This window comes from Onychostruthus taczanowskii, unplaced genomic scaffold, assembly GCF_017590055.1.
Source record: "Onychostruthus taczanowskii isolate IOZ18803 unplaced genomic scaffold, ASM1759005v1 scaffold15, whole genome shotgun sequence".
Lineage (NCBI taxonomy): Eukaryota > Metazoa > Chordata > Aves > Passeriformes > Passeridae > Onychostruthus > Onychostruthus taczanowskii.
In genome coordinates, this window is record NW_024498685.1 from 4,680,857 (window position 1) to 4,693,517 (window position 12,661).

Consider the following 12,661-nt stretch of genomic DNA (forward strand, 5'->3'; position numbering starts at 1 on the left):
ATAGTATAAGATGTAATATTTTGTGCTGTAGGGCTTGACATCTTCTGATTCTTCTTCCAGTCAGAAGTGTGTTGTTTTCTGATGTGCTTTCTCTTTTGTCTTTTATATCATTTTACTCCTTGGTGAATACCACTGTTTTCTAGACAAGAATTTCGTAGATGGCAGGAAAGATTTAGTAAATTCACAGTAGTCATTTTGGTACAGAACTTCATGGAGCAGTGCTTTAAGCTACTATATTTGACTAACTGCTGCAGCTGTAAGAGTCACAGGCCACAACTTCTTAGTGAGAGTGTTCCTTTTAAACAGAGTAAGGACCGGGACTTGCTTTCTAATCAACATATTTTCTGAAGACTTTTAAAATGCATGTAACAGTCTGACATACCAGCTGTCACCAGAAATTGTGTCCCCCACCAACACCAGCATGCTGTGCGTTGGCACTCATGTCACATGGAGAGGGAGTGTTGACAAGTCCTCTTGCCAGTCACCTTAGAAAGATAGGGAAGAAGCCAAGGTTCGGTGAAGGCGATCTCAGGAGAACGGCAGGAGCATCAGAACCAGCGCCGTCTGAGAGAGGAGTTGGTCCAGGACTTTTAAAGCCCAAGAGAAAATGAGTACAGAAAAAGAGAAATTTTCTCCAGCCTCATCCATGTTTAGCTTGGTGTTTGGGACTGATTTGAACCTCTCTTCATGGGACAGCAGTGTAATGCCATTCCTGAACAATCTTCCCAAATTCCAGAGTCTTGAGTAGCTATAGTTGCATTTGTGTTGAAATTGAATTATGTTTTCTTTCAACTTAGAAGCCGAACTTGGTATCCAAGCCAATGCTTGATAGCATCCTTTGTCTTCGTGATGACAGATGGAAGTACGTGCGGAGCCTCCTGACCCCAGCCTTCAGCGACACCAAACTGAAAGAGGTAAGGTGTAGACATTGCTGCTTTCATAATTTAGAAGACTTGTGCAGGCATCTGCTTTATGTAGGTCCATATTAAGGATAGGTAAAACCTGCTACTTTGTGCCACTTTATTTAGACCTGAAGAGCACATGCAGCAGAGCTTCCATATGGCATGGTTCAGATCATAGACTGGTGAAAATCCAAATAGCTCATCTGAGGATATGATTCTCTGTCTTCTTCTGTTGAAGTCAGTTTGTCCATGAAAGTATAGCTTACTCAAGAAGGACCCTGACCCCGTCCTCTCCTCTGCCCTATTAGGAGTAAGCTTAAGTCCAGGAAAGGTTATTGCTCCCAGCTGGAGCATAGCTTTTCTTGATGTGCAGAGTCAGCAACTCTCATGTTAACACAGGAACTGCTGTCAGTCTATTTTCATTTCTCCATCTCCTTCCCTTTCCCTCCTTTTATTCTTTAATCCTTTCATATAATAAAATAAGTCACTGGAACAGAATGTCATTGCCAGATAAATACCTCTGACTGAAAATAAATGTCTCTGTGCTGACCTGCTGCTAATTTCCTATAAATGTATCAGCATTTGCTCAGCCATGGGAACCCATTACTCAGTAACAAAGTCCTGTTCCAGTGATACGATATCTCTTAATTAAATGTATATAAATGATCGACTGGCTAAAGTCTTCTTTCAAGGAGAACTACAAAAAAAACCCCCACAACAAAAAAAATCACCTCTTCATTTTTATGTTTTATTCTGAAAGGGAATCATGCCTCACTCTGGTGCCCAGTCCTGGGTTGTAAAATTTTCCACTGGGCAGACGCTTGTGTTGTTTTGACATGCCGCTGTCGAAATCCACAGTAACATCTAAATGTGTCTGGCTCTCCCGGCTCTGTAGACAGTGGTCGCCTAGCAACGCCGGCTGTCACCTCCTTATTATGGTAAATTCTAATTGGCCGCGAGCCTGGCGGAGATGCTGATTAATCACGACTGACAATGCCATTGGTTATGCGCCCTGACATTTGCTCTGTCACCAACTCCATCACGAAATTTCAGCAAGGCAAGGGTGTTTAAATATGCAAGCGATTAGTTGCACATGGTGTGGTGGGGAGAGGAGAGTTTTGCATTTTGCTGGCGGAAATTAATCTGCCTTACTGCGGGTCATCGGCTCTTTGCTCATGGACTAGCAAAAGATAACGCTGCACTCCCCTCAATTTGTGGAGAACAACCTCTGCCGGCACCTGCCAGGCAGGCTTGACTGAGGAGCACGGTGAGGGCAGGAGAGTGGAGGCTCAGGGATCCTGCTTTGGGGCTGGGCATGCACGGCTTTGCAGAGTCTGGCTGATCCAACTGGGCTGGGAGGAGAAGTCGTGGCACTCCCTTTGCACGGCTTCTTGGTGGAGGTGGACTGCAAGAATAATGGTAGGAGGTAAAATGGAGGTCTGGCCAGTGCCTGGTAGCTGTCTTGCATGCAAAGATTGAGATATTTATTTTTAGCCTGATAATCAGCTTTGCCCATGCTGCCTCTTCTAAGCTCTGTGGGAAGGCGTGTGACTGTACATGGGCTTAGGGTGACCTGGAAATTGTCACTTTCTCCTCCCATTCAACAGCAAGTGGGAAAAAGAGGAGTGGGACAGGTCTCTCTGAAAGGTTCAACTTTGCTTTTCTCCCCCACGCCTTCCCCAGAAGTCTGTCCATCCCAACACAGACAGACACTTGCAGTAAGCCTGTGTGAGATTAGGAGCCTCTGTTGAATGGATGTGCTCCTCAGCCTTGCATTTCATTTTCTACTCAAATATGTTAGCAATACTAGGATTTGAGGTTAATGCAACTTAAGTCCTTGCCCATGTGCTTTTCCTGCTGTTGCTTAATTTAGAAGCCATACCAACACTTCACAAAGGAAATCAATGCTCATTAATTATGATCTCGCTTTTTAACTCTCCCATATTTGGTACTCTCTCAGAACCTCTACAGCAGCATGGAAACAAAAATACCATATTCTAGTATTGGCCATACTACAGAGTATCCAGCATTATCTGCATGACATCCTGTTTATAATAAACCCTTCCTCTCTGCTTTGAATTACAAACACAAATTTGGTACTAATTTATTGCATAAGAACCTAGATATGCTATTTTATACATATTTATAAATATTACTAGGACATTCCTTATTTCTCCTTCCAAGATATCAATTCCTTTGACAAAATCCCACACCAAAGTCTTCCACTCTGTTCACTCTGGATGACTGCCTTAGCTTTGTTCCTCTATGCAGACTCCACAGTGACACTGGAGAGACTGCAGACCTCATGAGTGTCTTTGGAGAGCGGTTCCCCTTGAGTGCTGCAGCCCCTAGTGCCACTCCAAACATAGGCTTGTCTGCCTGGATGCTCTAGAAGAATTAGGAGCTGTTAGCCTGTGACAGAGCAAGAAATGTTAACAACTCCTTGTGCTCCCCGTAACAATCACTTCAGATGAAAGATGCGCCACGGGACAGAGAGTTCAGAGACACAGGTTCCTGGTATCTCTGTTTCAGAAACTCAAGAAAGGACAGTTTCAGGGCTAGCACGAATGACAAGTGAGAAGCCACTTTGGCCTGGCTGCTGGAGGTCAAGGCTCAAGACAGAGCTAATGTGTTTTGCTGAGATTCAACCTGCAGTGCTCCGCAGAGGCACCTGGGGCTGCGGGCAGAGGCGAGCTTTGCCCTTGTCACATCAAAGAAGCAGTGTAATGTCACTGAGAAGTTCACTGAGCTTGAGGAATTTCCCCACAGTGTGGCAAATATTTCCAACAGCCAGCCAGCAAATGATGAAGAGATGATTCCAGAATTTTTGAATTTTTCAAAGTTACAGGAAATGAACTGAAACTAGAGGTTATAGAGTTGTTGGATAGCCAATATAGTGATTTCTGTGTGTCTGCAGAGAGTTGTTTTAGTAACATTTTCCAGGAGTTTCTGACATCTTCTCCAGCTTTCTCTTTTCTCAATTTGTCTTTAAAAGCTGTGCACCGTTTCACTGTTGCTTTTATGGATTTCTATGTCTTGGGTGTTCTCCCTTTTTAATTCTCTTTTTCTATCAAGCATGTAAGGATTACTAAAGGAGTCCAGCTGAAGGAAGATTTGGCTGGATAGCATTGAACACAAATACTATAGTGGTGGTGAATAAAGCAATAGACTTACAAGCTTGATCCTGCAGTAAGACTGGGGAGCATCCCATGTGAGATGCCACTGGAGTTGGTAGCAGATCTAATAATAAGCTCTTTCCAGTAAGACCCCTGAATGAACCCCATAGTGCCTTTGCTGTGGGAGCACTAAGAATGAGAAATGAGAGACAGGAGGCAGGAAACCCAAGAAATGTCACTTCCAGCTCTGCCACTGACTGCCTGTGGGTGATCTGACAGGAGCTACTTAAATTCTCTGCACATGAAACAACTTCTATCTGTTAAGTGGGAACAGCACCAATCACTGAAAGTTGATCCAAGATCTAATTCATGAGGAATTGGTGAATTATAATACCTAGAGGCTCTAAGTAATAGTAACATTTCCCAATGTTCCTGTCATGCTCTACTCAACTGTTATGTATTGAAACAAGCTGACATGTTAGTGATCTTGCTGTACCAACCTTGATTCCCTATTTAGTATTTCTTATTTTGTTCCTCTTCTTTTTGCTGTGGTGCCTATGATGATCCTGCAGTTTTGGACCCCTTGTCAGACTTGATAAATAGCTTTACTCTCTTTTACAGCCAACACCAGCAGAAAACCTATTGATTTTTATTTATTCTGATGGTGCTGCAGTAGTCTTGTCATCTCCTATCAGTATGCCAGGGATCCTTTCCTCCATTAACAAACCATTTAAACAAAACAGAACACAAAAATTAAAGAAGAGAGCACAGCTTAATGTAGCATTGTCCTAAATAACCTGTGGAGTTTTTGTTGAAGCATTTCTTTCAAACAAAGGGAGACATAAACCAGAACTTGTAATAACATGGCAGAACAGTGCAGAAAAATCCTCTAGTGTCACTCTCAGGTGTGTAGATCTTTCATGTCCCACTAGGATGTAAGATCTGACAGTCCAACCATTAAGGCTTCCTTGATTTGCTTTTAGTCTGTGCATATTGGTCAAAGGCATTTTGGGAGTGTCTCTGGAAACTGCTGTCATTGCTGGACTAAACAACACAAAAGGCAAAGCAAATCACTGATGTAAAAACTGGTACATGAAATGTGCATAAACTTGAGCCACAGGCCAGTATCTTGTTGAGCTGCTCATTTTGGTAAGTTGTGCCCAGGAATAGCTGCACTCTCAAGTGATGGAAACAAATCCTCTCACAAAACATCTTTCTGACACTCTGCTCTTTTTCTGGTTTTATTCAGGGACTTGAAATCTGAAAGAGAAGCAATTCTTCTGTTAGGGATGTATTCTTTCTCCTTCTCCCTCCTTTCTATTTCATAACATTTGTGGGACAAGAGGCCCAACACGATTTCTGCTTGCTGTCTGTGAACAGTAAAGTCTCCAGTGTGTTTGCCTACAGTGAATATGATCCAGCCTTCTAGTTTTTAGTTTGGATGCTAATAATAAGGGGAATAATAATACTGATGAATACTGAGGGCCACATCTAACTAGAGGAATGTGACTCTGATGCCTTTGAATAGTGCAAAGATCCACATGCACTGTGCATATGCAGAATCAGAAGCTAATTGTTGTTACGTGCCAAATAGCATATTGGCAGGATTTATACAGCAAAGCCCCTGGCATCATGAAAACCCTAACCCCAAATGCTCTTCTTTGGCAGAAAGAAAGAAATTTGGACTCTGGGCTACTCTTGCTATTAGATAACTGTCAGATCAAATATTTACATGGACCATATTGTTTAGATTTTTCTTCATCCTGTTACTCTCAGCCAATCTGAACACAAAGCAGCTGGGGTTTATTTACCCACCAAGAACTGAATCTCAGGCAGGTTATGCAGGTTTTGTGTTCTGACTGGCAAATCAGAATGTATGGGAATTAACTGATACCCAAGGCAGTGTAGATCAACATGTCAAGTTTCTACGCTTGGTATAGTTCACCTCCCCTGACACAACTTTATTTTTTTTGACAATCGGACAAAGATTTTGAGGTGTTACGAGACTTGAGAATGTTTCAGTCTGTGGTCTTTGTAGTTTGCAGTCTTGCACTAATTTATGTCCCCCATGGGAATAAAAAACCCAAACCCAACCTAGGATTCCAGAGTAGATATCCCCTTTAGCTTTCATATACAAATAATTGTCTCATTGACATGAATCTGTTATTATCATGCTAACAGTAAATCAAATCCATGTGACCCGCTCCATGTTTTCCTGATTAGATTTACTCATAAAAATACCTCATGGCTAGGAAAGAATTGCACCAGTATTTCTAAAGGCTGGTGGAATGTGCAAAGTGCAGAGCTGCTGTGGGATGCCCTGGCCAGACGTACGTGCCCCTGATGTCTCTGCCAGCTGTTGAAAAGTGATAGCAACCAGCTGGCTGGTTACAGATCTGGTGATGTGATGAAGAATAAGAGAGAAAATAAGGCAATAAAAGGAAAATCTGAAATGATCACCATCTGTCTCAGAAACATCATACCTGTTATAAAATTTATTTTCATTTTGTTCTCCTTGGCTGGTTCAGTTCACTGAGGGGGCCTAGACCCAGAGATTATGAAGTATTTCACCTTGGTTCAATCTGTTGAACAGAGATGTATTAATTTGGTTGAAGCTTCTTTTGAGAAGAAGCTTGCTGCAGGGGACCTTCTTTGGAAAGCCAAAAGGTGAAGAAGGCTGCCACATAACTGCAGTGTGCACCTCTCAAAAGTGTAACAGCTACTTTTACCAAACACTGACCTGGCACCAGAGTTGTCTTGTGAGACTGTGGCAAAGCCCAAATCGACATGGCTTTGCAATGTAATTTCTCTCATATAGGCATGGGACCTCGAGAGCAGCTAGACACATTCTTGAGTCAGACTTGTGCCTCTGGAAAACATATTGGATGCTCCCGCGCTGGCCTTTTGACTGCGTGTAGTCTTGCCCATGTGTTAAGATGGCAGAGTGCCTGTGCACAAAGTGTTATGCCAGTTTCACAGAGGTAGAAGTGCCAAGCAAAATGGACTTGGCTGGGCAGGCTGCATAGCTCTCAGAGTGTGCTGTGAGGCTGCAGTAAGTCTTTTTTGGTAACAAGAATGTCTGAGGAGTGGGATAAGTCTGTTCTCATGTTTGTTGACATCCGTATGCTGAAGGAGGTAGTTCAGGAAGGAAAGACAAGTTTCTGTGTGTACATTGCTGATGCTTGTACACATAGTTATTGAGGCAAGACTGATATTAAGTTGTAGGCTGCTGTTGGTAGTCTATATGGGAAAGAGATGTAGGATATAATTCCTTTTGGTTCATGGCTGGATTGCTTCTACCCCCTTCCTCTGTCCCCCCATTTGGTGTAATCAGGGAAGTGTCTGATTCCTCATATGTAGGAAGCTAAAGAGACAAAGTGAGACTTTAATGAGGCCTTGATGTTTGCCTGTGCTATGGTTTCCACGAAGCTCTCAAGAAGAGACTATTGCACTGCTGGCTACAGCCAAGCTGTGGTTAAGTCTACCTGACCAGCATGTGTCAGTGACTGGAAAGAACCCTTAGATGAGTAAATTCACACAAATGTCCATTTAATGGCATCACCGCTTGAGAAAAGCCTTTCCTCGTGTACCAATTGCAGTATGCCCTCAGCAGCTTGTAGCGGTATCCAGGCTCATTTTCTAGTCACAGGTTAAGTCCCTCAAACTGAGAGATGGCAGGATAGAACTGATGCCAATGCCTTTACAGGACTTTGGAAAGCATTATTCCTTCTGCCCTGCAGCATATGTAACCTAAATGCGATGCAGTGCAAGTAAAGAGCATGATAAGTCATTGTTTGGGATGATTAAACAACGAGGGGGACATTTTTGCCTGATAGCTCTCTGTGTATGTAGCCACAGTGGGGCAAGGACCGTTGGTCAGGTAGGTGACACAGCCTCTTTCATTTAGGCCCAGAGCTGGAGAAGGGCATCCCTGTCATGTGTAGGTTTATTTTGAGCAGAAAGTGCCAACATTTCGTCTTAACTACACCTTACAACACCTGCAGAGGAACCTGAGAGCTTGATCCCATTTATCAGATAAAAATAATTAAAACTAATTTTTTTTAATGTTTTTTCTTAACAAGGTAATGCTTTTTCACAATTCAATATGTTCCTTTCCAGATGACACCACTGATAAACCAGACCTGTGACATCCTGCTGTGTAACTTGAAAGTCTACGCAGATTCCGGCAAAGCTTTTGATATCCAGAGGTATGTTCAACATGCCAAAAATTAGTAGCAGGTTATTTAAAAAAAGGAAAAAAAAGTCAATAGCAGCAGTTATTCTAAATTCACACTTACTGTAGAAAAGATTTTTTTTTTTCCTCCCTCACTTTAAAAAATGGAGATCATAGTTTAATGGAGGGGTGTGTCTGATAAAAGCCTTTTCTTCCTGGGACAGTCATTGCATACTTGAAAAGTAATTTTGGTAAAGCATCTAATGTGTTTCTGGCAGTTATTTAATGAAGTTTTAACAGCTGGAAGGACAAAGGAAGGCTGCATCAGTCCCTGTCCAGTCTGTTCTCTGCAGGCTGCCAATAATGTACAAACATAAGAATTGGTCTAGTGTCAAATATATCTAGTCCATCACTTTTTTTTTCTTTTTTTTTTTAATATGATGGTTTTTTGAGCACTTAATCGTTCTTACGACATCCTTCATAATCCCCTCTCATGACATGCCACCTTTTGGGGAAGAAACAGGATCAGGACTCCAGATGAAAATGCACCATTGATTTATCAAATGACATTTTAATATTTTCCATATTGTACTTTCTCTCATTTGTTATGCATTTAATATCCTATTATTTTTTCTGTTGCTCTTTCATCAGAGGTCTTCACTGAACTGTTCACAACACTGTCTAGTCCCTTCTCTGAGCATTTTCTCTGCGATCCGGGGTAGTAGTTCAAATGCATCCTTTCTAACAGGCACTATTTTTGCCTCATTTTGCTTACACTTCATTTGCTGGATTGGTCAGTGCCCTCTGAAGTTCTTCATGACTTTCCCAAACTGAAGCAGCACAAATAATATTGTTTCATTGGAAGAAATGGATATTTAGCCACAACTTATTAATCTTTTTTCAAGTACATGTGCACATGCAAGTGTGTGTGTGTATGCACAGAGATCTCTCTAATAAACAGCTGAAGAGATGCTATGAAACCTTAAGACACATTATACTTAGCCTAGTGATGTGATGAAAATTGACCTTTTCAGTCCTTCCAGTCTTTTCCATTTTTCCATTTGTCCTTTGTCTTTGAGTGGTCTTTTAGCTATTGATCCATTATAGGGTTTCACCTCTCAAGAGACACTTTGGAAAAGACCCTTTGAAAGTATAAATGAATGATGTTGACTGTCTCGGAACATGATATTTCCAGTTGTTTTACCATACTACCATTTCAGCAGGTTTGACGTATTTATAAATGTGATTCTCATTCCACTGCAGTTTTACAGAATTGCCTTGGGAGCTGTTTTTTTTTGGATTAAAAGACCTACCTGTAACCTCCTATGACCTTAGTTGTCTTTAGCTGTTTTGTGTTTTGCCAACAACTCAAAATTTAGTTTTAAAGGTTGTTTTATCTTTCAGTACCTTGGAGAGGTAGATGATTGAAACCTTCTGAAATTATTGTTTTATAGCAATGCCCCCCCCCCCCCTTAACATTTTAACTTTCTAATGATGCTTTTTATTTGTGTGTGTGTGTGTAAGAGTTGAAGTCCAAAAGAAGTGAGTTTTGCATTGTCTTTCAAATCTTCTCTGGTGTGATCAGAATGACAGGTCACAAAGATTAGAAATACTGATTCACATAATATATGCAGGATATAATGGGCCTGGCTCCTGTTCTTCCCTTCATACACGCTCACTCAGATTGAAACACCAGAGATTGAAATTAGCCTTTCATAAGAATCATGGAAGTATAGACATTGCTTACTTCACCACAGATCAGAAGAATCAAATTCCAAGGATATTTCACATTCTCAGTCCACCCATCTCAAAACTTCATAGAGCTGCTAAAGCCTACTAGGAAAATAAAGATGGTAAGACAACTGGATAGATGGTGAGATATGCAGGGAGCCATTTAGTAAGTGCTGATGTTTCTAGATTGAGGTCCGCAGATCATTTGGGGTTCTCAAAGCACTGGCGGCTCCTCTGCAGGCATACAGATTTCACATGGTGTCAGTTTCTCTTGGTTTTGTCCACTGAGTTACATTACAAAGGATGTATGAAAAAGAAGGAAATCCTTAAGGACCTTAATTTTATCGAAGAACCTGTTGTCTCTGAGAGTTTAGACTGGACTGGAAATAGGTGTGGTTTTTGCAGTTAAAAATGAGAAAGAAATTATCACATTTCTTTCTGCATGCTAAGAAAATGTTTATGCATCTCTGATGTGTTACATTTGATTTCTAGGTCATAACAAATTAAATTGTTTTAAATAAAATTTTAGTGGAATTACTGAGCTGTATGAAAATATGTTCACTTTGTAGGTGTGGAAAAAATGATCATTACCAAGCATCACCATTTGTCAGAATGATGGAAACATCTCTTGTTGGCAGAGCTCAAATCTAAAAGCAAAAGGAAACACAGTGGCAAAAATTAATGCTGTGTGATGTTCATAGAAGGAGGATATTAATGAATATTTGATTTGTAGATAATAATTTGTCATTCTTCAATTAAATGCAGGTGTTACAACTGCTTTACCTTGGATGTCGTTGGTAGCGTAGCTTTTGGTACTGAGGTGGATTCTCAGAAGAATCCTGATGACCCCTTTGTTAAGAATTGCAGAACATTCTTTGAAATGTCTTTGTTTAAGCCTCTTCTGATTCTAATCCGTGAGTATATTCTACATTTGTCTACTTTCTTGTGGTAATTTAAAAAAAGTCATTCTCAAATTGCAAAATTGCTTCATGCTGAAGCCAGAGTAGGAAGTATTATAGCTGACAGTATTTCAGAGGGATTCAGAATGCAACCCACAGGCCACTTCTACCCTTGAGATTTCCACCATATGCTCTACAGGTCTTGGTCACTATTAATGAAACTTACTCCAGAAATGGAGAGTCCAGGAACACTCCTGGTTCATCTGACTGGAAAGTTTCTGGGTCCTGAGTTTCTACAGTACTTGTTTTAATATACTTCTCATTAAAACAGAGTAGTTGCCCTTTGGGACTTAAGTGTAAAGTTTTTGTGCACTTGATTTGCTAAGTAGAGATCGAAATCTCACCCATTAACAACCCACTGAAGAAAAGAGGTGGAAGTGTATAAACAGATTGTGTCAGTACTCCCAAGTCTTTTTTGAACACTGTACACAGCCTCGTTTGATGGCTCTGAAGGATAAAGATCACAAGTGTCCTGAAGAGAATGCATTTATTTTAGATTAATAGTTAGGCAATGCAAAAGTGGAGTATAAAACCATGTAGTTCTAGGGCATGAAAGCTTAGGCTTCATGGTGGTGATGATCTTGATAATTCAAGAGCAGTAAGAATCACGGCTAAGTAAGTCACAGCATAATCAAGGTTTTTGGGGTTTTATCATCTTGTTATCTAGACCTGCACACAGTAATATCAGGTGGCACAGTGGCAAAGTTTCCTGTGCCCATCTGATCCTGCTGGCATTACAGATTGCAGCTGTACTCACAACACATCAACAGTTTCCTTCTGGAGTTGTGTATCCAAATGGCCCTGGGGTTAATGTTTAGCCTGATTGCAAAAATGTGATTTGTAACCAATTTCTTAAGGAACAGAAAGGTGACCCTATACATCTAAGAACAGCGTGTCCTTCATTAAAGAAAAGTTTTTGTAGTGTTTGGAGTTGAATTCCTTGATTCATCTCCTTCTGCTCATTCATTAATGTGGTGAGAATTTCCACAATGCAGTTGCCCTGTTGGCAGGACAGAATTTTTCCAATGATTGATTTGTTAGTCTTAAGTTGTTCATAAGTTAATGAGGTGTTTATTAGAATATAAGACTTTACTCAGTTTTTTAGGTTGTGACTATAAAAGTATGGGCTGGAGAGCATCCTTTTGATAATATCCCACTTCCTGAGTCTGTGGCCTGTTTAGAGAAGCAAAATAACTAGAATCACACAATAGTCTGTGTTGGAAGACACCTTAAAAAGTCATCTAATCCAATCCCCTGCAATGAGCAGGGATGTCTTCAAGCAGGTCAGTTTGCTCAGAACCCCCTCCATCCTGACCTTGAATGTTCCCAGGGATGGGGTATCCACCACGTCTCTGGGCAACCTGTGCCCCTGTTTTACAATCTTCATTGTAAAGCACTTCTTCCTTATATCTAATCTGAATTTGCTCTCTTTTAGTTTATACCTCAGTCTTTGTCCTGTTGCAAGAGGCCCTGCTGAAGAGCCCCATCCTTCATATAGGTCCCTAATGCTGGAGAGCTGTAAACAGGAATAAAAAATACCCAATTTCATGTGTTTGTGCCATAAGCTGCTAGGCCAGTTCAAGATCGCCCACTTTCCCTATGTAATTGTCTGGGCAGGTAGGGGAATAATGCTCTCCTTTGTTGTGGTGGCTTTGTGACACCAAAAATCTGGACCAAAGTCCTGAGGCATTGTGGAAACAAGCTTAGAAGGCGTCTGTCTGGAAAGGGAGTCCTGGCCAGCAGGACATCTCCAAAAGAGAATCCTCTTTTTCTTCCACC

General features: G+C 41.2%; 1 protein-coding gene across 3 annotated transcripts in view; it reads left to right on the forward strand.

Annotated features, from left to right (window-relative positions):
- TBXAS1 (thromboxane A synthase 1) overlaps positions 1–12,661 on the forward strand; it is a 227,858-nt gene that overhangs the window by 126,403 nt on the left and 88,794 nt on the right. For 2 of the 3 annotated variants that reach the window (XM_041398879.1, XM_041398880.1), the window contains 3 exons: positions 798–914; positions 8,138–8,226; positions 10,689–10,837. In XM_041398879.1, coding sequence (XP_041254813.1) covers positions 798–914; positions 8,138–8,226; positions 10,689–10,837 — 355 coding nt within the window. Of the gene's footprint in view, positions 1–541; positions 701–797; positions 915–8,137; positions 8,227–10,688; positions 10,838–12,661 lie in introns of those variants that run through there. The other variant, XM_041398881.1, reaches the window with a different exon arrangement.